This window comes from Nothobranchius furzeri, chromosome 9, assembly GCF_043380555.1.
Source record: "Nothobranchius furzeri strain GRZ-AD chromosome 9, NfurGRZ-RIMD1, whole genome shotgun sequence".
In the NCBI taxonomy this organism is placed as follows: domain Eukaryota; kingdom Metazoa; phylum Chordata; class Actinopteri; order Cyprinodontiformes; family Nothobranchiidae; genus Nothobranchius; species Nothobranchius furzeri.
The window spans coordinates 464,700-490,125 of NC_091749.1; the positions used below are offsets into that span (position 1 = coordinate 464,700).

At 41.8% G+C, this 25,426-nt stretch overlaps 1 protein-coding gene across 1 annotated transcript in view; it reads left to right on the forward strand.

Moving 5' to 3' along the window:
• mmp15b (matrix metallopeptidase 15b) overlaps positions 1-25,426 on the forward strand; it is a 77,095-nt gene that overhangs the window by 16,057 nt on the left and 35,612 nt on the right. The window contains exons 2-6 of the mRNA XM_015977347.3: positions 7,203-7,351; positions 7,647-7,769; positions 9,594-9,901; positions 20,124-20,285; positions 23,760-23,956. Of these exons, the coding sequence (XP_015832833.1) occupies positions 7,203-7,351; positions 7,647-7,769; positions 9,594-9,901; positions 20,124-20,285; positions 23,760-23,956 (939 nt within the window). The remainder of the gene's footprint in view (positions 1-7,202; positions 7,352-7,646; positions 7,770-9,593; positions 9,902-20,123; positions 20,286-23,759; positions 23,957-25,426) is intronic.

Consider the following 25,426-nt stretch of genomic DNA (forward strand, 5'->3'; position numbering starts at 1 on the left):
ACGTGGATTGGCCAGACATTTTCTACAACATTATAATGAGCGCTACAAACTACATAATCTGGGAATAAAGGAAATGCAACCTAATCTAAAATGGTCCGTATTAGGGTTGTCACGGTGTGAAAATTTAACCTCACGGTTATTGTGACCAAAATTACCACGGTTTTCGGTATTATCGCGGTATTTTTTTAAACGTGCTACATTTTCACACAATTAAATAAACCCTGTATATCAGGAAATATTGTCCTCAGTTTGTGTCTAAATTTAGCCTAAAATGTGTTATTTTGTAATTATGTTGTTTATTTGTTTACATTTTTCCCCTTTAGTCTTTAAAATACCAATATTTGCCCATAACTTCGTATTTTATGTCTGTTTAATGTCATCATTTAAAAATATTAGATCAGATGATACTCAGTACTCAAGTAGCCTTCTAATCAGATACTTTTTTACCCTTACTTGAGTAATAAACCCTATATCAGGAAAATATTGTCCTCGGTTTGTGTCCTTCCAGTGAGCTTTGCAGATGTGGGAAAATGTCATCAGGCAGTAATCGTTGTTAAATTCATAATTATTCTCGGAGAGAGACCAACTCTTATCTGCCCCTGGGAGCCCCGTAATGCGTAGCGTCATTTCAACATGGCGGTGTCCACGACACGGTTTATATGCAGGTAGCGGCGCTGCGGCTGCTTTATATAGCAACTCGTTGCGTTCTCCCTCAACCCAAATCCTCGGATCACGCATTTTAGCTAAAACGCTAACGTTAACTTGCCTTGCGTTGACTGTAGAGTTGTGGGTGATGGTCACGCAGATGTGTCATGAGATTTGAAGCGTTGCTGCCTTTCACAGACACTTTTTCTGCTCGTGCTGCAAACAGGATAGCCGCCCGTCTTCTATAAACTCCCTCGGCATTCTTCAAATATCTAAAATATGCCCGTACTTCCGACTTTGTCTTCTTTGAGGGATAATAAATGTCCTGAGCGCTGCTGTGTCCTCCTTTGACCATTATTTCAGCTTTAGCTTCAAGAAAGTTTTGGTTGTAAACAACAAAGTGCGCATGTGTCGCCGGCAACTTCAGCAGATGATACGGTGGCTGGTAAGGGTCACTGCGCCTACACCGCAGCCACGGTAAACCCACCAAGATAATATAGTTTTTTAAAAACTTTTTTTTTTTACCGGGGTTTAGCGCTACACTGGTTACCGTGACAACCCTACCTGATCGGTTTGCTTTGATCTATTTTGAAAATTCCGATCAAAACCGATAGGGGCGCTATCGGCCGATTACGATCAAATGCCGATCCATCGGTGCATCCCTACATATAAGTACTAGATCATATTTGTGCCTGTTCTACTGGCATTTTGAAGGATTATTATGTATGTGTTTTTACTACATTATGAGCAGAAATGCTAATAAAATCTCCCAATTATACAAACAAGTGAAACTGGAAAAATTAGAATCTGGTGCAAAGTCAAATTTATTTCAGTCATTCAACTAGACAGAGAGACGATTTAAAGGCTCATGAACCATTTGCAGGTGTTTTCTATTTGTAATTATAAATTTTAGTTGATTTGGGTTTTGTTTCATATCACACAGTGACATGTGAATAATTAAAATGCATTTTTTATTAAAAGCTTTAGTTTACAGTAATAACCATGTCTAATGTTTGATTCTCTGTCTCATAATTTTAATTAAAAGTTTTACTTTGAGAGCGCATTTTCCTGAGCAATTAAAATGCGATTAATCGAGATTAATTAATTACAAAGCCTGTAATTAATTAGATTAATTTTTTTAATCAAGTCCCATCCCTAATATATATATATATATATATATATATATATATATATATATATATATATATATATATATATATATACATTAGGGATGTAAGAAAATATTGTTATGGCAATATCTCATGATATTTTCCCCAGCAATATTATATCGATATTCAAAAGCCGTGTATTGGAAATATCGATATGGCAATATATCGTGGTATTTTTTCCTGCAATTATTAAATCGATATTCAAAAGCCGTGTATCTAATTCCTGAAAGAATTTACATGCAAACATTTGTGTATTTTCTTTTTGTTTTGCGCAATTCAATCGCCACCCGCTAGTTGGCAGCAGTGTGCAGCAGGTTTTGTTTCCACCACTGAAATGTAAATCCCTCCATCATGGTTCAGATACTTAATGTTAAACATGGTACGTATCAGTTTGGACTGTTTATTGAACATTCTTACAATAAATTCAGTAAAAAAATAGCTTGTAACGTCTGACTGAATGTATCGCAATATATCGTGATATATCATATCATCTCCCCTGTATCGTGATATGTATCGTATCGCCAGAATTTCAAAAATACACATCCCTAATATATATATATATATATATATATATATATATATATATATATATATATATATATATATATGTGTGTGTGTGTGTGTGTGTGTGTGTATGTATCTGAAAAAATACAGTTGATTGCATTATACATTTAATAATTCTAACTACGGCTGCACGATATTAGGAAAACCTGCGATATTCGATAACAGTGCTTAATATTGCGATATCGATATTACTCGCGATAAATGAACAAATACTAAAGTATGCAGTGTTAATGTCGTCTGGCGTGTGACGTCTGCTCTGGGTTCAAAGCAAACAAAAACTAATGCATGAATTCCATTACAACATAACATTTTTATTACAAAAATATGCAGCTGCACCTGCTACTGTATTAGCAACTACACCCGCTACTGTATTAGCAGCTACACCCGCTACTGTATTAGCAGCTGCACCTGCTACTGTATTAGCAACTACACCCGCTACTGTGTTAGCAGCTGCACCTGCTACTGCATTAGCAGCTGCACCTGCTACTGCATTAGCAGCTGCACCTGCTACTGTATTAGCAGCTGCACCTGCTACTGTATTAGCAGCTGCACCTGCTACTGTATTAGCAGCAAAACAACAAACTGCATACATGCGGTTTCTCAGTGACTTTAAAACATCACCACCACCATAAAACTTTTTCTGATGCTCCAAATACAGAAAAACATCCCTTACCAGGGTTTTTTGAATGAATAAAAACATCAGAAAATAAGTTTAAATGTTAAATAATAGTTAACATCACTTAAATGCAACAGCTAATTCTCTCATTGCTACTGAACATTTTCTCCACTTATGTGGTTATGATATAAGGCTGTTGCTGTAATTGGGAAGTGAACTGTGCTGGGCCAAACTAGGAGAATATTAAGATTTCTTGAGGGAAAGAGAAAAACAATTGTCTACCTTTCAGAAGAGGAACTGGCAAAAAAACTACATGGAAAATATGTGAAAACGTTTGTTTTTAACCCCAAATTGAACAAGTTTACCTAGATCTTAAAAAGCTGCTCAGATGATGAAACTGCAACTATGATTCTGATAACAAGCTAACTAATTGAACTAGCGCCTCTAAGATAAGCGGCTAGCAGAGCTTCTGACTGACAGTTTATGTGCAGCAGCAAATCAGCTATCCTGATTAACAAGGTTATAAAAGCTCATAAATGAAAAATCACTTTGATGTGTGGGGGAACTTTTCCAGGCCCTCTTTAGCAGGGTGGGACTGGGAGGAGAGTGCTGTAGCCTTTTAGCTGGAAGCTAACCGGAGCCTGGGGCTAACACTAGCGACATGAAGGTGGGTTGGTTCACCGGCAAGTGTCGGAGTCAGCCCGGTAAAAATGATTAACGACACCGAGCGGCTCACGTTCACGTTTGAAAGCAGCGCTGAATCCAGAAACCTCAGCACAAAGTGCGTTTGTTGCTCTGAGCCAGCATGACGAACAAGGGAACGGCGCCGCAAACTCTGTTCGGATGTTGCTTTCCAAAAGGGTCTACGTAGGGGGCGGGCGTATTACGTGAACGGAACCATCTGGTTGGCCGCATATCAGAAGGACTACATTTGATTGGTCAAATAATACTTCCACTTAAAAAACAGAGCTGGTTTACAAAAAGCTGATGTATGACACGGATGGAAATGTTTGAACCAAACATTTATCGCTGTTTTTGCCGTGTTTTGCGATGGGCCTATCGCACGTCCTGTTATCGCGATGACGATAATTTTTCGATATATTGTGCAGCCCTATATTATACATATATGCACACTAAGGATAAAGACATTAATTAATGCTTAATTTTTTAAAAGACAATATTTAAGACAGTTATTTAAACACGGTCAAGTTTTAAAACATAACTCCGCGCAGATAACCTTCGACCCCATGACGTAGGCACGTACAGAAAGCACCAGTGAAGTGTGCCTAAGCTCCAAGCAGGTGGCAGGCAGCCACGTCAACAATACGATGGAGGACAATATTTTGAATAACATTCATTCGGAGTTTACATTCTTAAATGAAAGGAGGGACAAACTGCTAAGTCGCATGTTTGGGAAAGATTCAGCGAGGTAATCAGCACAGACAACAACAGCAGCATTGGCTGGACAAAAACAAGGACATAACAGGTAATGAGTTTGTTGGCTTTCAAAATGTTTGATAAAAGTTGTAAAATGTTTTACTATTTTGTTTGCCCAAGCAGGGGCTCTAGGTGCTGTTTCTGTATTGGTTTATTGCACTATTAGTAGGGTAACAAACAAAAATAACCCTTAAATACCCTTTAATAAAATTTTAAACTTTCTTTATCTGCCAATTTAATAATTTTTTATTTTAGCCTTTAAAAATGTAAATGTTACTACCATTTTCCAGTGCCAATTTGGGGGACTGTTTAACGCACCTTTGTCTGAAATGAAAGTGCATTCAATCAATAACGTGTTTTTAATGAGGCGGGTCGGGGTGGCGCGGGTTGTAAAAATAGACCTAGTGATGTGGGGCAGTTTGGTGTGGGTCAGACGTTATCAAATCTGCGGTACCCGCGGGTTGAAAAAACTCCCGAGCATCACTAGTACATACATACACACACACACACACACACACACATATATATACATACATATACACACACACACACACACACACACACATATACATATGTATATATATATATATATATATATATATATATATATATATATATATACACATGTATATATGTGTGTGTATATGTATGTATATATATACATATACACACATACACACACACACACACACATATATATATATGTGAGAAAAAAGGACTATGAACTAGTTCGTTTTTGAAACAGTGAACTTAGTTTAAATTTTTTAAATTATGAACAAAAAGTGAACTAGTTCGGTTTAAAATGTATGAACTGAACTTTGAACTAAACGAACTTTCCCGTCACTAGTCACACCACTACAGAGTCCTGTAGGAAGCAGCCATTTGCGATGAGATTTGTATAGTAAGTTGTCTTTGCATTTTTTAAACCTTTAAACAAAATGTTTTTTTAGCTGCCATCTTTTGCTTCTTTCGTTATTTTATTTATTTAAAATTTTTCTTAAAATGTCTGTTTGAAAAAACTCACCTATCCTTTTTTATCCTGTTTTTATTCAATTTTTTTCCAGTTGTGATTTTTACTCATTTTAGCAGATGACGGGCGGGCCGGTAACTTTTCTGACTTACCGGCCCGGCTGGCCAGTTGGTTGTGTAGTTAATTTCCACCCCTGAAGGTATTTAATATTTGAGAAAAAAATAAAGCTTCTGTTTTATTAATAAACTAGTTGATTGCATTCTGGACTGGACTTATTTACTGACAGTGATTGATCAGCGCTCACGATACGTATCTGCAGACTGTTGCTTTTTCTGTACTGTTGAGCTCTTATGTTACTGGTGTAATAGATATTTATTCTGATATCTGGTAAACATGTTAGTAATATCAGCCCTCCTGACCTTTGACCTTTCATTACACCGAGTCTGATGAGACATGGCAGAGATGAAGAGGGGCCAAACAGGAGATCAGGTTCTTTTCTTTGCTCTGCACTGCTTGATCTTTGTGGATTGACCCTCATGAACCTGTTTGTTGTGTGGCCAGAGCCTCGGTTCTGCTGCGGTCCTTATTAAGAGAGGAGAGGCTAAATGAGGTGAGTTGGTTTTATGGGTTGTGAGGAGTGGGTATGTAAATACAGAACAGTGAGCTCTATTCTCTTTTATGAAAGATGGGTGTGAACTCTAGATGTGCACACTAGTGTTCATATTTTTTGCCTGTACTGGGTGTGTGTCCATGTGTGGGAGTATCTGGTGTCCCAGGACTGTCCTAGGAGAGCGTTTGTTAGTGCATGCTCCTGCTGTATTGGGTTTCCTCATGACAGGTGGAATAGACTTTGCGTCATCTGTGATTGGGTCAGATATCATATTTTCTCTGGCCAGTCTGTCACTAAGTCCAACCTCCAACCATGTTCCTACAGCAGAGGTGGAAGCAGCAGGCCTCACTCAGTTCACCGCCCTGTACGCTCTCCCTCCTGATCCAAAGATTAACTACAGGACAGAGATCCTGGGTTCAGAAGCTGAAGTAGAGAAAAAAACAATTTTATGATCTTCGGTGCTTCCGTATACAGTGTTGTCTCTGGAGTAACCAGCCAACCTACCCATTTCCTTTTTGAAAATATCTATTGTTCACTTTTTTAGTAGCCTTCTTTAATGTTATAACCAAGGTTTGAACTGTGCCAAGCCCCGACACTTTTCTCTACTAGCCTCTAAGATCTCTAGGCATCAAGTCTGTGATTGCTGTGGTTTGTTTTAGTTGCGGAAAGCCAAGACTGCATGTCCATCAGAACTGATCCTTGCTCGTGTACACCCATCGGTCTTTGCTCTGCTATGCTTTCACATGCTGGATGCCAGGATGAAGCAGACTTAAGTTAGGAGACGTTATCAAAAAGGTGATTAAGATAGTGCCGAAGTGAGCCGACACGGATCATCTCAGCTGACCTGGTTGGAGATGAACCACACATAGACATGTTGCACTGTGGAATTTCTAAATCACACCCATCTCCCTCTGGTCCATGGGTTCCCTACTTTCAAAAGTATAAATGAGGGTCTAAGGAGTGATGAAGCCCCACCCCAAGATCATCAGTAATCCCAATCAGGCTGCCCCTTCTGGGCCCCTCCACAGCCCCGTCACATAACACCAGTTTAGACTCTTTTCACATTCTCCTTTATTAAGACCTCAGAGCAACAGAGATAAATTGTGTGCTTTTTTGGGCTAAACTAGTTTGTTTATGTTTATAATGGAGGTACATTGTTGATTTGTCTTGCATTACTATGTGTGTTTGTAGTTATGGCTGAGGATGTATGGTTACCTGCCCCAGGCCAGCCAGCAGATGTCCACGATGCGATCAGCTCAGATCCTGTCCACCGCCATCAGTGACATGCAGCGGTTCTACGCTCTCGAGGTCACTGGCCAGATGGATGCTCAGACCATCAGGTCAGCAGCTCGACACACTAACACCCAGCGGTTAGGGACTTCCCGCTGAGACATTTTGAGTCCCAACTTGACTTTTTTCCTCAAGTTTTAAGAAGGTTAATGTTTCTTTTACAATCATCTCTAAAGAACAATCCACACATTCTCCATAAATATGTATGGAGTATGGCTTGTTAAACTGCAAGTACACACAGACTTCAGTGAAACATAGGAGCCGTAACCCCTCCCCACCCTCTTGGGTGCTCCATATCTTCAAACATAAACCGGTTTGCCTCTCCTGACATTTTTCAACTTTCAGCGCCATGAAGAGACCCCGCTGCGGCGTTCCTGACAAGTTTGGAGGGCAGATCAAAACCAACGTGCGGCGGAGGCGCTATGCGCTCACGGGACATAAATGGAACAAAAACCAGCTGACGTACAGGTAACAACACAGGAACTCTAACCTGCAGCACAGCAACTTTCTGTGTTTTACTTTGAGGCTGATGACTGCTGTTCTGCTTGTCACTGAGACATGAAACAAATCGGCTTTAATGTGCATCATTATTTCTGTGTCCGAAGGCACGATAAATAATTCCTGATCTTTGGGCTGCATTGAGTTGTTGTCTATACTGAGGTTGTTTCTTTGCTTTGTTGTTTATGTTGTGATGTTCAGTTGTTTTTCCGTGTCGTTCCGTCTCCTTGGGCTGCTGTTTATTGTTTTCTCTATAGCAATGAGCCTGGATTTGTGTTCTGGCTCGTTGAAAGAAGCAGCCAATCAGATGGATTATACCATTCTGTACCAAACGGGGAGTGCAGTAGTAGTCTCCTACTGATTTTACTATTTCACTAACAACCCTATTTTTAGAGATGACTGGCTGTCTTAGCGCTGTTGCCTGCTCATTTCACTCCTCCCTTACCTTTAGGTTAAACCATCAGATTGGCTTAATGGAATAGAAACAAGTCCAGAGTCTTCCACAAAGCCACTTAGTGTACAAACAGCATCACTAGCTGGTTGCACTCAGTTTGTTATCATATATTACACAGTTTCTAAAAACCCATTATTTGTTGATGATGCAATAAGCCACGGCACAGTAAATGTTCTTATAGAGATCTCTGATCTTAAAAATAATATAAAAACAGCCCCAATCTTACTTCAGACTGATGTAGTTCTTTGGTTTCTGATAGGGCTGTCGCGGTAACCGCAAAAATGAAATATCGCAATATGAAGAAGCCCACCGCGCTGCAACATGCGCCACCACGATTACTGAACTTGGTTCAACTCAGTGATGCATGTTGAGAAGGATGGCTGCACTGGTATCAAAACGAAACGTTACTTCGCTCCTTTGGGAGCGCTTTGGTTTTCAGTACGTCAGCTGCTGCGCAGCCAGGGTCCTTGGCCGAGACAGAGCTGCCACCAGCGGCAAAAATAAATAAATAATAAACGCTCTGAGACCTGCTGAAGTCCCGGACAAGCACTGCTTCTGCAGCCGTCCTGAAGAGAGTTTGAGCCGAGCTGGAGCTCACTCGCTACCTGCAGGAGGAATGCATCCACCCTAAAGAAACCCCCCTGACATGGTGGAGCAACAACCGGGAGAGATTCCCTTTGCTCGCCAGAGTCGCACGCAAGTACGTGTGCGTTAGTGCAACGAGCGCACCATCCGAGAGGGTTTTCAGTGTTGCTGCAAATGTTGCCCCCCCCTCTCAGATCCTCTCTCAAACCGTATGTGGTTAACATGCTGGTTTTCCTTGTGGGTAACAAGGACGTGACCGAGCTATAAAGCACCGTCATTCGTGTGTGTGAAAGTGAAAGTGAAATGATAGTGCCCCGCCCCCCGGCGCGCGCGCCCGGTACATGCAATTTTTTATGCTTGATTTTAAACAACTAAACAAAAGGGGGACTTGTTTCTTATTTGTTAGATGCTGCAGCCAAATTTGCATTTAAAAGTTTAACCTTCTCCTGAATTTTGTTGTTTTTAAGTTCAGTCGGACTCCGACTGTCGGAGAAACAAACGTTACTGTGATCTGTGTTGTTACTGCCCTTTGATCTGCATTCAGTAAAGCGTTATAAAAGAAGGCACGGCAATTTTTAACCTTTTTTTAAATGTGTAAACATTATGTTTAGATAGTACTGCAATAAAAAAAGGACTGCAATAATATCGCACACCGCAATATTAAGCCACCCTGAATCACCGCAGGGGGAATTCCTCAACCGCGACAGCCCTAGTTTCTGACATATGTCCCCTCCCTTGCTCCTTTCTTCTTACAGTATTCAGAACTACACTCCTAAAATTGGAGAGAATGAGTCCTACATGGCCATCCGGCGGGCCTTTGACGTGTGGCGGAGTGTCACCCCTCTGACGTTTGATGAAATCCCTTACCAAGAAATCAAATATGGACGTCGTAAGGAGCCCGACATCATGATCTTCTTTGCCTCTGGTTTTCATGGGGACAGCTCTCCTTTTGATGGGGAGGGGGGCTTCCTAGCTCACGCCTACTTCCCTGGACCTGGAATGGGTGGGGACACACACTTTGACTCAGAGGAACCGTGGACCACAGGGAGCCACAATGTACAAGGTAAACAGCATCAGTTGTGTTTGTTTATCTTATGTAGCGTAGAAATAAAGGACTTCAGGGATGTCTGCCAGCAGAAGGGGTCTGTATGACAGCCTCCAACATCATTCCTGTACCAACCCCTGAGACCTTGACTTCAGTCTGCCGCTCAGCTGCTCCTAATATCAGTTTTATGTCTCATTAATCATTAACCTGTGCAAGCTCCACTCGGTATACACAACGTGGATAATTCTCTGCATTTGAGGGCCTCGACCTTTCCTCGTGGTCCTCTGTGCTCAAGGCGAATACATCTTCACACAGATGCTTGGTATCTAATGAAACTTGTGCACAAGTTAGGAGTTTGTAGGAATAGCATCAAATGTTTTATTAGCTTTAGAGAAGAGGCACCTTGTGAGGGCATTCCCTTTCCTGCCCTGTTATCTACAGTTGCAGTGTAAACACAGCCAGCCAGTGGTGTGTGTGTGTGTGTGTGTGTGTGTGTGTGTGTGTGTGTGCGTGCGTGTGTGTGTGTGTGTGTGTGTGATTTGTTTCAGAACAGATCACAGGGATGGGGGGTGCCAGTAAGTGGGCGACTGTTCCACTCACAGGTCTGGAGACTGCTCCTCTTGCTGGGCCACGCTACTTAAACAGCTCAAAAGCACAGAGCAGCCAAATGACATTCTGCTCCCTACTCAGACACAAGTCTCCTTTTAATTATGGGATGTTTGCTGTCTTCTAGTGAAACTCATGAAATGTGGAGCTGAACTTTTGTAAACTTAAACATGGTCACTCTTTCATCTTGACTGGGTTCACACTAATAGCTCCAATGAAGTCAGTCTTATATTTGTTTTTTATTTTTACAACATTTTGGCAGATTATTGTTAAAGACTGATCAAATGAGTCAGAACGCCATGAGGTGGAGTTGTAGGACCCAAACGCAGTCAGGTGACGTGATATCCAGGAAACAGTCTGACAGGTCTAAAGAATAACAGCCTTTATTTTATGGCGTGGTCAAGAGCAGGGACACGAGACAAAACATGAGCATACACACACCAGGAACTGACCAGGAACTACGTATTCTTCTCCAGTGGAGATGGCAGGCTGGATGCCCACAAGGCATATTGCTGCCTCAGCACCGGCACCGAGTCTAATCACAGCCTCCCATACACACCAGTCTTCCAACAGAATGGTACCCATTGCAACGATGGGCAGGTGTGACTAACTGACTGAGGGATGGATGGTAATCCAGAAACAGAGGAGGACTGAAGCTGAACAGATAAAGTAATAAGGCACTGTAACTGGAAAAGATGAGCCCAGAACTAAAGACTAAAGGAAGGAGACTATTCTGAGAGACACTGAAGACACGAAAAACCATAATGATGATAATAATCTAAACAGAACAACTAACAATTACTAAGAGCCAGAGAGCAAGGGCAGGGAAAACTGAAAACCTAGACAATGAGAAACAAAACACTGAAGAGGCTGGGGAATGGGAAGACTGATAAGTGTAAAAGGAGCTGGAGCGAACAACCAAAATGATACGTCTGAAGGGACAAGCAGCACAAGAGAGATGGGATATGGATAGGATATGACAGAAGCCTGTTTTATAAAAACAGTGGTGCCATTTCTGCAAAGCTGAGGTGGCAAGAAGCCATTGGTCATTCAGTAGTGGTCAGCCTGTGGCGGTAATGTAGCGCTATCACGAGTTTGTGATGCGGTAAAAAGGGAGTGTGGCGCTGGGCTCCAAGTTGTCTACGCACCGTCACAGCCCTCCTTTTAGCTTGGACGGAACTTGTTTTAATCCTGATTGAAGTTGCGCTCTCCGCTCCAAAAATATGTATTCATGCACCTTTCACAGAAAGAAGGGCAAAGTGCATAAAAATGCCATAGAGATGGACTGCCACTACATCAAAGTAAACACAAACCTACACTCAAAGAAATCACTTGTTGGATGAGCACAATCTAATCATGGCACCTATGTCCACGTAAATGAACCAAGTACGATAACCCATTTTCATCATGTCAAACGAACACAATTGGAATTTGGTGGTTTAATGTAATCAGATTACATTGGATCAATGTAGTTTCCTTTCATTGACTCAAAATTATTTATTTAAGTATGTAGAATATTTTTTTATTCATTCAACAACAGTTAAAAACTTGAGAAAACACAATTAAATCTTGTGGTTTGAACATCTATCTCGTTAATCAAGGCAATTACTGTTAGTCTTGCTTAATGAACCAATATGGGGGTTGATGATTTTAATCATATCAATCTATGTATTTCAATTAGATTTGTTTTCATTTGTTACATATAATTAGAACCCATAATTTTACAATAAAAAAATCACAATTAGATTATGATGACATTAACTGGATTTAGTAGACAACATAAAAGCGTACCATTTTTGTACATCTTCTGCAAGCATAATGCAATTTCAAAGGTGAACACTAGAAAACTTATTTAAACAGGAAATTCCATTGTAATCATGCGAATCAGACAGTGGAACCAAAACTGCATTTCCCCTTCGGCAAGATGAAAAATGACAAAATACAATTAGTATTGTGTGAATTTGAAAATAAATAAATAAATAAAAAGTACCAAAAGTATAGAAATAATTCAGGGGCAATACACCAAAAGAAAAATGTGGGGGAAAAAATCATAATCCATAGAAAATAAGTACAGGGAGTTAAACACAAAATAACTTTTAGGAAGTAAAACTAAAACAATAAAGGGCTTCAAATCGAATTAAATTACAGTTGACAAATCATTTTTCGCTCAGGGATGGAATATTCCTTTAACTATAAAAATCTCATACAAATTCATCCCTGAGTGAAATTGTGTCTATTTCCATATTTCCCAGTTAGATAAAAGAGAAAAAAGCATTGTGTAACCAGCGCAGCAATTCTCCTGGTTAGGCAGCCGTCCGTCTGCTTTAGCTTAGCATAAACAATGGAAGTGAAAAGCGGAAAGTAGCATTTTCTGTGCAAAAGTGATCTCAATAATGACACCAATTATTCCTGCTGAGCTCAATAATGATGTTGACTGCAAATGAAAAGCCGTTACTCGAAGGATTTCCAGGAGCCGATTTAGACTTGGGACTACATTATGACAAAGCACTGCTGCATGGCGAATGGATATAACACAGCAGTCCAACAAGAGACCGGTGGCTGAAAACAGCAGTCTCATACATACTTTGTGAAGGATCAAAAGTGCATCATTCCTCTCTGTAAGTGGTCTTTTTAAAATCTAATTTCTTGAGTGTTGCTGGGCAATTATACAGGTCTATAAATGTGAAGTGTGGCATGTGTTTGTTGACGGAAGCCGGTCCGGAGGCTTTTTCGACTGCTGAGTTATGTCCATGCACCATGCAGCGGCGGCTTACAGCGGTTCGTTGTCGTAATGTAGTTCCAAGTCTGAATCGGCTCCTGGAAATCCTTTGTGTTACTTCTTACTTTTCATTTGCAGTCAACGTGATTATTGAGCTCACCAAGAATAATTGGTATCATTATTGAGTCATTTTAATCACTTTTGCACACAAAATGCTACTTCTGCCATTCACTTCCATTGTTTATGCTATGCCAAATCACAGACGGCTGCCACACCAGGAGAATTACTGCGCTGATTACAAAATGCTTTTTTCTCACTAATCCAACTCTGAGGAATACAGAAGTAGACAAAATTTAAATCATGAGTGGAATATCCTTTTTACATGTTTAGGGTTTTTCCTGCGTTCAGATTTGCGTGGCGCCTGCCTCCAGCTATTTTTGTGCCGCCCCAGCATCATCTCACTCTGCCCCCAGCTATATAGATGTTATTTTAACTGCAGCTGCAGCTTTGCGCCACTATAGGCTCAGGGCTGTACAACGTGGGATGAAAAAAACTCTGTGCGATAAACTATTAATAGATGTAGCACTCGTGCGATATCTTTCTGTCGTGTTTCAGTCACTCTTTATGAGAATCAGAGACAGGAGGGGAGCATCCTCTTGTTTACAAACTATCTTTGTTCTAGCGTGTCTGTCAGGTGTTGTCATCTGACCAATTACTCACACGCTGCAGCGATGGAGCAGAGCGCCGCTCACTGAGAGTATGATGAGTTCAACATCTCGCAGTAGTTTTGAGCTAAAAGCATGCTGAATAAAACAAAATCACCACTAAATAACACGGTTTTCTGTCAAGGACAGATGTACCTCCTTTTAGCCTTCATAGTTTTTCCTCCGAGTCTCATTTATTTTGGAGTTGAGTTTGGAATAAACACCGCCAGTATTTAACCCCGTTAAAACCTAATAACAAGTACTTTATTTCTGATTTTAAATGGCCACCAGTGTGCTACAGCCTGACTCTAAAACAAACCCCAGTAACCTGGTGTCCACACCAGGTCTTAAATGTACATGGACAGTTTACATATGTACAAAGATAGCGCTGGCTGGGTCCATAATGGCGATGTAATCTACGGTGTATGAATCATTTGTACCTACTGTTCCCTGATGGAACAACTGTTGCTCTGCCACATTCACGTCACTGCAAGAAAAAATGAGAAGTAGTTTTTAAGGATGGTTTAATTGGCACATTTTTCTTTTTAAACAAATCATAAAACTATCATAAAAAAATCTATGATGATAAAATACTTACCATGAGGAGGCGAATAGGAGGCACAAACAAACAGACAAAGGGGGCAGCTTTCTTTGTGGTAAAGAAAACAGACTAAATTATTTAATAAAAACTTCCACAGTGTAATTTCTTCTTACTTTTCTGCAAATGTATATTACTAACACATGCACATCCATGCACATGTATAAAAATGCAAATATACATAAATACGTCTTGCAATATACAATTCACAGATAAATATCCAATCTGCTGCCAAATGTTATAGCAGTGCTTCAAACCATGCAATAAAACTGGTGGTAGTTGCTGTAAATGTTCATGCGCTCTTCATAACTATCTGCCACTGGGTTTTCCTCTGACCTCCTAGTCATGCTTTTATTCCCATGAGACTCGTCACTTCGAAGTATGCAGCCCCTGAATTTGGACACAGCTAATGTTTAGCAACTCGCGCGTGCTACAGTTTAACTTTCATCAACGCGATATGCAAAGGATCATAAAAAATGAAAAGAAAGAAAGACCACAATGGCTTGCAATAACCGTAATTTAAGAGCAATGTTACGGCTAACGGAGCAAGGTTACAGTACGAGACAGGCATAGTTTATGTTAGCTAACTTCACTTACTGTGGAAAGGTGAATTACAAACGTTAATATTTTACTAAACATCTCAATATCCGCTCAAAACACTACTCACAACTAACTACAGAAATGGGTTAACAAGAAAAAAATGAAAAGCAATAAAGTGGTAATGCAAAGAATGACACGAACAGCCTTAGAAACCAGGTGTTAGACGGTGCCAGTTGGCAGTGTGTGTTAGAGAGGACTCTCATCTACTACCACGTGTACCTTAATATCCATAAAATCAGCCTAGGTGTGGCCTCTTCTGCATTTGCTAATATCAGACAGCAGCAAACTTGAATTAAGTCAAATCTAAAAATTGGTCGGTAAATGGTCATAGTATGGTCATTTTTGAGAATTACACAAGAATCCATCCAAGAGGTCATGAGATTTCTAGCTAAGAGCCACACAGCTCCCCCAGACAGGCGTTACATTATTAGCGACATTATCAATAAAACAGGTAATTTATTGACTGTTGGAAAAACCTTTCATTATAGCTCTGCTTGAGAATCTTCTACTGTTTCAAATGGGGCGGTAGCTTAAAATAGCCCAAGTTATTTAATGAAATTTAGAGATATGACAGAGCGTCTGCCCTGCTGGAGTGTCCTTGCTGTTAACGACGCTCTGACCTTCTCTAAACCGCTTCAGCGATCAATAATTTCACTTTAACATTTAAAAAGACATCAGCTGATGAAAAGTCTCTTTTGGACTTGGATGGTTTCCTCCAAATTCCTTTATCTCTGTTTCAATAAATACCTCCAGTTGACGTCTTTTTTGTGATTTACTTATGTTTAATTATTAATACCATTTCCACGTTTTCCTAAAACTCTCAATCAAACATGTAGAAACGAGGTGCTCTCAGAAGAATGGCACACTCTTTTGTCCTTCGATGAGACTGATGTGAGCTAGCTCTTGAAAGAAATGCAGAGTGTGTTTTGGTTGTCAAGGTGCTGCTTCAGTTCTTTTGCTCTGTGGGAGTCCCCTTGGTGATGAATAAGGTGTCAGATGGAGCAAACATGAGAACAAACCTTTAGGGAGTTAGAATAAAAGCTCACTGACAAAAAGCATCAGGATTCAGATAGGCTGAACTTTTAACCACTCTGAGTCTTCTGGGGTCTACAGCTGACTGTTTCACAAAGCTCTCAGTCTCTCCATCTCTCATGTCTGTATCTGTAGCTGTTCTCCCTCCCTGAGTGTTAGCTAGCTGCAGCAGAGGATGTCCATGTGACAAAAAAGGCACAAGGGCTGGTGGTGAACTGTGTGTGAGATGTGCACAGAGACACATGTAGAGCATCTCCACTGCAGACACAACAGTGACATCAATAAGTCTCTTTTGCTCTAATGTTGCTCATTATGGGGTCAGAGGTCATGCAGACCTTGTGTGTGCAATAACAAATTGTGCTAAAGCAAAGGAAAAAAGGCAGCTGGCTTTACTTCAGATCTGAATCTGCAGGGATTAGAGAAGCCTGTGGTATAAAACATCTTCTCAGAGTTGGATGTAGTAGATGCTCACGTCACAGCACTATCGCTTCTGAGTCAATGAGCTGCTGCTGCCGCCACGAACAACAGGGAGCTTTGACTGGTTATGAGTGGCAGGAATGTGTGCAGATCCATATCGGTTCTCATTAGCATGTCTGTGTGACCGAAGTCACACTGTGGAGCTTTTGTTGAAATCATACATGAAGAACAACAAATATTTCTATTCATTTGAAATTATTCTCAACTTAAAATATCAACTTAGACAAAAAACAGGCAAAGCATCTCCATCTACTTCTGTTTCTTCTGAAGTGAATCTAAATACCTCCATTTACTGGTGATGCCAGTTGTGTCTGAAATGTTTACTGACTCACTAGGTAGTGGACAATTTCATGAGTCATGTTTATAAATGGGACTTAAAACCGGTCTTAAAAATACTGCAACCAGCCACTAGAAAGACCTTGTTTACTTTTGGCTTGAACAAGACAGTTAAGTGCTGCAGAAGTATTTTCTACGACTTTATATAACCTTGAATTAGTTTATTTGAAGCCTAAGACGACATACTAAATCATAAATTGTATAATATAATCCCACACCAGTAAGTTTTAAACTGACCGTTAAAAGAACTGATCTGGATGATTCTAACCCTAACCCTAACCCTGTTAGCAGTAGATCTCCCTGCTGCATACTTAAAAACATAATCTTCATTATGAAGAACCAGAATTGCATACACTTTCATGCAGCTATTTTTTTCCACCCATCCATCTATCCATTTTCGTCCATTTATGTGGAGTCAGGTCGTGGGGGGAGCCGCCTAAACCGAGAGGCCCAGACTTCCCACTCGCCAGCTACTTGGGTCAGCTCCTCCAGGGGAATCCCAAGGCATTCCCTGGCCAGCCGAGAGACATAGTCCCTCCAACATGTCTTAGATCTTCCTTTAAGTCCCCTCCTGGTTGGATGTGCCCGGAAAACCTCGCCAGGGAGGCGTCCCGGAAGCATCCTAACGAGTCCCAGAGATACTCTTCCACTTGGGGCAGAACCTCATCCCTGACCTGGAGAAGGCATTCTACTATTTTCCGACTCAAGGCCATGGTTTCAGATTTAGAGGAGCTGATTCTTATTCCGGCTGTGAACAGATACAGCAAAAGCTGGAGATCACTGTCTGATGAAACCAACAGGACCACATCATCTGCAAAAAGCAGAGACCTGATCCATAGACCACCAAAATGAATCCCCTCAACATCTTGACTGCACCTAAAAATCCTGTCCTTAAAGGTTATGAACAGAATCTGTGACAAAGGGCAGCCTTGGTGTAGTCCAACTCTCACTGGGAAGGAGCCTGACTTACTGCAGGCAATGTGGGCCAAGCTCTGACACCAGCCATACAGGGGCCTAACAGCCTGTATCAGAGGGCCTGGTACCCCATACTCCCAAAGTACACCCTAAAGCGCCTCGAATGCCTTCTCCAAATCCACAAAAAAAAAAAAAAAACTTTTTAAATAGAGGGACCACCACCCCAGTCTGCCAGTCAAATGGAACTGTCCCTGATGTCCATCCAATATTGCAGAGCCCTATTATATCCAAAGCCTTAAGGAGCTCCGGGCAAATCTCATCCACCCCTGGAGCCTTGCCACTGAGTTTTTTGACCACCTCAGTGACCGCAGCCTCAGAGCTTGGAGAGTCCAACCCAAAGTCCCCAGACTCTGCTTCCTCACTGGAATACCTATAAGCTGCCTCTGGAGTCCCACAGGCCAAAAACACCCAATAGGACTCTTTCTTCAACTTGACAGCATCACTAACCATCAGTGTCCACCAGCGGGTACTAGGGTTGCCACCACGACAGGCATCAATGACCCTGTGGCCACAGCTCTGTTTGGCCACTTCAACAATGGAGGCGCGGAACAGGGTCCACTTGGACTCAATGTCTCCCGCTTCCCCGGGACGTGTTTGAAATTCTGTCGGAGGTGGGATTTGAAGCTCCTTCTGACAGGAGACTTTGCCAGACATTGCCAGTAGACCCTCACAATACATTTGGGCCTGCCAGGTCTGACCGGCATCCTCCCCCCACCATTGAAGCCAACTCACCACCAGGTAGTGGTCAGTTGACAGCTCCGCCCCTAAGGTATTCTGGTGCCAAGAGTACATATGGACACCTTTATACTTGAACATGATATTCAGTATGGTCAATCCATGATGAGCACAGAATCCAAAAGCAAAACACTGCTCAGATTCAGATGAGGGGTTCGTTCCTCCCAACTACATCTTTCCAGGTCTCACTGTTATTGCCCACATGGGTATTGAAGTCCTCCTGGAGAGTGCTCCTTCCAGTGACTCATAAAAGGGTGCATGGTCTGAACTGCAGTGTAGTCCATAAGCACAAACCACAGTCAGGTCCCGTCCCAACACACATAGGCAGAGGGAAGCTACCCTCTCAGTCACCGATGATAAACCCCAATCTACAGGCACCAAGATGGGGGGCAACTAGTATGCCCACTCCTGTTCGGCTCCTCTTGTTGGGAGCAATTCCAGAGTGGTAGATTGTCCAACCCTTCTCAAGGAAACTGGTTCCAGAGCCATGCGTTGAGGTGAGGCCAACTATATCTAGTTGAAACCTCTCAACCTCAACCTCTTAAAGTCCGCTTCTGTGGTCGAGGATCAGACCACCAAGGTCCCTGCCTTCGACTACCAACCATCACGCAATGCACCCAACCCCTTTGGCCTCTCCCATGACTGGTGAGCCCGTGGGAAGGGGGGACCCACCTTTCCTATTTGGGTTGTGCCAGGCAGGGCTCCATGGTTAAAACCACCAGGCACTCGCCCATGTGCCCCTGCTCCTGGCCTGGCTCCAGTGTGGTGAGGGAACACTGTTTCCATTGGTATTTGTCATCATAATGGGTCTCTGGGCTGCAATTTGTCATACTCTGTTTTGACTAAATGTGGTCTAGACGTGGTGCATCCATAGTGAAAAATGTGATACGTGGGAAGCTCATGATTATCACTGGAAACATGCCATGTTGTGGGAGATAATTTAGAAATTTCTGATACTTCTCAGTTTCAAAACTTTTAATTCCCACCACAAAGCCCCAATCCCCAATCAGATGTGAAGAAAGTCTCAGTTTGCAAAAAAGAGCTGATTACCAATAGCAAATGAAGCTTTAATGTTTTATATTTGTGTTTTTATGCAGTTTTTCATTAAGGCGTCTACATGTGACTGAAGTGTAACCAAAACACCTTTGTAGGTAACCTCAGGCCATTTTCAGCAGGGATTTTTTTGGTAACTGTTAAATTATATAAGATTTTAATAGCAGCTGATTTTTGCAGTCAAACTGTTGAGTATGATTCATCTGTCAAAGATAAGAGCGCTGGACCACAGATGTTCTGACAAAGTTGTGAAAACTGGAAGACATGTAACGGGTGGAGCAGCGTGTTGTAAGTGTGTACAACATGTTTGTAAATCTAGACAATCACACACATTTCCTCTCAGAGGCCTCAGTCATTAGGATCTAAAAGCTGTGTGTCCCTCTAACTTGCTCTATATCCAACCAGGTAATGACCTGTTTCTGGTGGCAGTCCACGAGTTGGGACATGCTCTGGGTTTGGAGCACTCCAGTAACCCCCTGGCTATCATGGCCCCCTTTTACCAATGGATGGAGACTGAAAATTTCCAGCTGCCTGATGATGACCGGCTAGGCATACAACAGATCTACGGTAGGTCTTTAATATGATTTTTTGGAGTTTTATCCATCAACGTCAATGCCTTTTTTCATCATGGCTGCACAAGCAGCAGCCTATTCAATTCAATTCAAGTTTATTTATGAAGTGCCAAATAAGGACAAGAGTCGTCTCAAGGCACTTCACAAAGTTAACATTCCAATACAGGCCAGTGCATTAAGCCAATCAGTAAAAAGTTTCCTATATTAGGAACCCAGTAGGTTGCATGTACATTTACAACAATCCTCATACTAAGCAAGCATGCAGCGACAGTGGAGAGGAAAACTCCCTTTTAACAGGAAGAAACCTCCAGAGAATCCTGGCTCAGTATAAGCAGCCATCCTCCACGACTCACTGGGGATGGAGAAGACAGAGCACACACACACACGCACACGCACACACACACACACACACACACACACACACACACACACACACACACACACACACACACACACACACACACACACACACACACACACACACACAAGTAATGTGTCTATAGTTATATTGTGATTTCTTAGTAAATATTCTATTTGGTGAGAGATAAACTTTATTGTATTTATCCTAGTGGATCTATAATTAAACGGGTAAACTAGTAGTAGCACATTCAACGTCAAGGAAAGTAAAAAGTTATTATCAGGAGAGGGAGAATGTTTAAGTGGTTAGCAGCAGTGTGCTAGTCGATGGCCCCCTCCATGAGGCCACCACAGCTCAGCAGAACATCGTTGTAGCTTCTTCTGGGGAGAAAAACACTTAGAGAGAAAATAAAGTTAACAGCTGAAATAGCAGGAAATAATACAGTTAAAGAGCAGACTGTAGAATAAAGCAGTAGAGTGTGAAAAGTGGTCAGTGTGTCCTCCAGCAGTCTAAGCCTATAGCAGCATAACTACAGAGATAACCCTGGATAATCTATCCTATTTAGATGGAGGCAGGGCAAGGGAGAGCCGTCTTTATTGACTGTACACTCCACCTCCCTCTACTCCCCCACTTGTCCAGATCTGGGCTAACATCAGAATTTAACCATAGGCCCTATCAAATAAAAATGTTATAAGCCGAGTCTTAAAAGTAGTGTTGCAGCAGCTCTCACTTCTTTTCTTCTCCTTTTATTCCTTCCTTGTCTTGTGTGACATGTTTTAAATGCCTTCAGGGTGCGCACATATTCTCTAAACAGCACGATCCACAGGAGTACTTTTGTGTCATTGGGCTCATTTTTTCATTGTTTATGGAACGCGCTGGGAAATTCCTCCAGCTCCATACAAGAATATACTGTATGCACCAGAGATCAGCTGTTAGCGCTGTGGACACCGTTTTTTATCGCTACGTAAGAGCCATTCTGCCTCCAGAATTATGGAGGAAACGAAGAGGCTGCAATGTGGGACGTAAGCTCCAGGAGAGGCAATGGAGATATACACCAAATTACCCTCTGTGATTATGGGAAATGTCTGTTCTCTCCCCAATAAAATTGACGAGCTTACGGCGCTGACCAGGCTGAAGCGGGACTACAGACAGTGTAGGTTGATGTTTTTTACGGAGACGTGGATGAATGAGCTAATAGGTGACTCTGAGGTTTCCCTGGAAGGATTTAAAGTCACGCGGGCCGACAGGAGCATGGAGTGGCTGTGTTCGTTAATGAGAGGTGGTGCAACTCGATGCATTTAACTCACTGTTAAACAACAGCTCTGCACAAAAGACATCGATTTACTGGCTTTTGGTCTCCTACCTTATTACATCCCGAGAGAGTTTTGACGTTAGAGTAATTAATGTCAGTGGCCTAGTGGTAGAGCGTCCGCCCTGAGACTGGGAGATCAGGGTTCGATTCCTGGTCGGGTCATACCAAAGACTTTGAAAAATGGGACCCAGTGCCTCCCTGCTTGACACTCAGCATTAAGGGGTTGGATTGGGGGGTTAAACCACCAAATGGTTCCCGAGCGCGGCTCGTCTGCAGCTCACCGCTCCCCCAGGGGATGGGTCAAATGCGAAGAACAAATATCGCACACACACACCTGTGTGTGTGACAACTAATGGGACTTTAACTTTAACTTTACATCCTTCCCTCAGCAGATGTGGCTACTGCATGTTAGCTGCTTCAAAGTTCAGTGGAGAAGCTGCAGACCACACATCCACATGTACTTCTGGTCTTCAGTGGGGGTTTTATTCATGCCTCACTCTCCCCCATTCTTCCCACTTTTACCCAATATGTGAAGTGCCACACCAGAGACAATGAGAAAAATTATCTGCTGTATGCTAATAAAATAAAGATAAAGAAACGCACACACTTCCAGCCCTCTGCCACTGCTTGGCCGGTTTGATCACAGTCTTATACATCTGATCCCTGAATGACAACCCAGGGTTAGAAGAGAGCCTCCATGGAAGAAGTCTGTGAAAGTGTGGTCTGAGGAAGCTAGATACTGAAGGATTGTTTCCAAACCACTGACTGGGGGACACTCTGCAGCATTCATGGAGAGGACCTTGAAAGCCTGACCCACTGTGTCACTGATTATGTAAACTTCTGTGTGGAGAACACTGTCCCAACATGGAGAGGGAGGTGTTTCTCCAATAATAAGTCCTGGCAGACCCCTGAGCTCAAATCCCCGCTGGACCATAAGAAGAAAGCTTTTAACGAGGAGCAGAGACGAGTCCAGAAGGAGCTTAAATATGAGATCAGATGAGCTAAAGACGTCTACAGTGTTATTGTTGACGTCTGTAGAAAGTTTTTTTATTCACTTTTTTAGTGCTTGAAGGTTACAATGATAGCCTACTGCCTATGTGTATGTACTTTTCTCTAAGTGTGTGTGCTGTTGTAATGAGTACATTTCCCCACTGTGGGATTAATAAAGTCTATTCTATTCTTGAAAAACTGTCCCTTTCATTTCACACTGTTCATGCAAATGATCATTTATACATGTTTACCACCTAGATGGACTGCTAGTACTATATTTAATTGCTTTACACATGTGAATAAACCAGCCGTTCCCTGTCTAAAGGAACCAATTCAATTAAATTCAATTCAGTTTATTTTTAGCACCAAAGCACAACAAGAGTTTTCTCAAGACACTTTACAAGTAAACATTCCAAATCCACCTACTCAGTGCCTTGAGTTCAGTTCATTATGCATGTTCGTTAAACATTTCCTACCTAAGAAAAGCCAGCAGATTGCATGGAGAAAAAACAGATAAACTAGTAGTAGCACATTCAATGTTAAAGAAAGTTAAAAGTTATTATCAGGAGAGAGAACGCTCAGTGGTGGGCAGTAGTGTTCCACCTGGGGCTGGGGCCCATTTCAAGGAAGGTGTCACAGCAGCAACACCAGACCTGGTGTAGCTTCTCTGGACAGAAAACCTGCAGACTCTATTGAATTTCTACAATGAACCAAAATTTAGATGGCTGATGTAACCCTTTAGGTGTTAGCTGGCTGAACTTGATTAGTACCAGTTTAACCAATCGTCACGTCTGTCTGTTCTCATGAAGGTCTCCCCCAAAGCGGCCCCACCGATGCTCTACCCACAGTGATCCCCCGCCGCCCTGAACCCAGGCCACCTCACCCGCCCCCACGACACCCAGACCGCCCCAGAACCACAGACAGACCAGACCACTATGGACCCAATATCTGTGAAGGCAACTTTGACACTGTTGCTATGCTGCGAGGAGAGATGTTTGTTTTCAAGGTGAGTGTTTATAAGTGAGGAAGTTGAGGGAACATCACACAAGATGGTTATTCAGACGTCGTCGGTCAGCTGTAATGACTAAATCGCTGGTGAGCAGTTAAAGGCAGAGTGCGTGCTCTGTGTCCTACCACATTCTTGTTTGTAAACAAGTGGATGTGTTGTTGTTTTTACATGAAACTGGACTGTTAAGGGGGCTCAGCCTCTGAACCCAGACAAAGCATTTAAAGTGCATTCAGCAGCAGTGAGCTATTAGCTGAGCTTTAAAGGAGCAGTCACAGAAAACAACTGATATTTAAACGGACTCTTGCTCTCAGCTGGGTCTGGTTGCTTTTAATGTTGTGCAAACAAGGCCTGTGGTTACTTGTCTTATACGTCTGCTGTGTGTGCTCAACAACATTTATTGATCGGTGATGGAAGAAGTAAACAGGAATTGACCTAGAACTGAGTTTACTGAAACCTCAACAGCACTTAGGAGGACTACTGTTCTTCCTGTGAGTTTCCACGTGTGCAGGACCTAGTGTTTGAATCAGGGGACAGTAATGAGGTCTGCAAAGGACATAGTTTCTCTGATTCCGATTTTACTGTTAGACGTTACAAATGTTCTCTTTGGAATGTAAAACTTCAGAACTTGATGCAAAGCACAGCGGGAACAGGCCAGAACTGTTGGTCCAAACTCACACATTAGACTGTCACTATCTCCTATCTAGGAGTGTGGGTGTGTTTGATGCTGGGCAGCTATTACTAGACCTGCTGACTGAACATGAGCTGCACACGGTCTAACTGTTCCATTTGTAGCTTTATCTGTTTCCTGGATTTCATCCAATCAGTTTATCTGGAGCACATTCATCTGTTCAGAATAAACACTTCCATGGGCATAGCTTCTTAAAGTACAAGTGACTCTAATGTATTATTAACTACTGCAATAGACAAATGTGTCTCTGGTCAGAAGTGTGTGTTTGGCAATCAGCTACAATGAATCAGGATCTTCAGTGTGTCCGATCAGCAAATAAAATTCACCATTAGAATATTGTCCCTAAAGAAATACTAAATATTATAAAGGGTTCCATACCAGTTCACTTTGGGCTGGAGTGTATACAGGGGAAACTGGGAAAATTAGAATCTGCTGCAAAAGTTCATTTATGTCAGTAAGTTAACCTAATAGGTCAAACTAATATACGAGATAGATTAGGACTGGGCATAAAATCGAACATTTATAGTTATCAAAGTTTCTGACTCTTATCAAGATAATTTTTGTCATGTCAATAAATTTGATAATAAAAAAATGAAAAGATGTGTTTAGGTTGGCAACGTTCATGTCCCTTTAAGAAGCAGTACCACCTTGAGTCACGAAAAAATGTGACTCCAATGTAGTATATGTGACAGCCCCCTCTAGTGGACAGCTTATGTTTCTGCACATATTTGTAGTTATTGTCCATTTATCGTTATTGAGCTGAAATCCTCAGTATATTG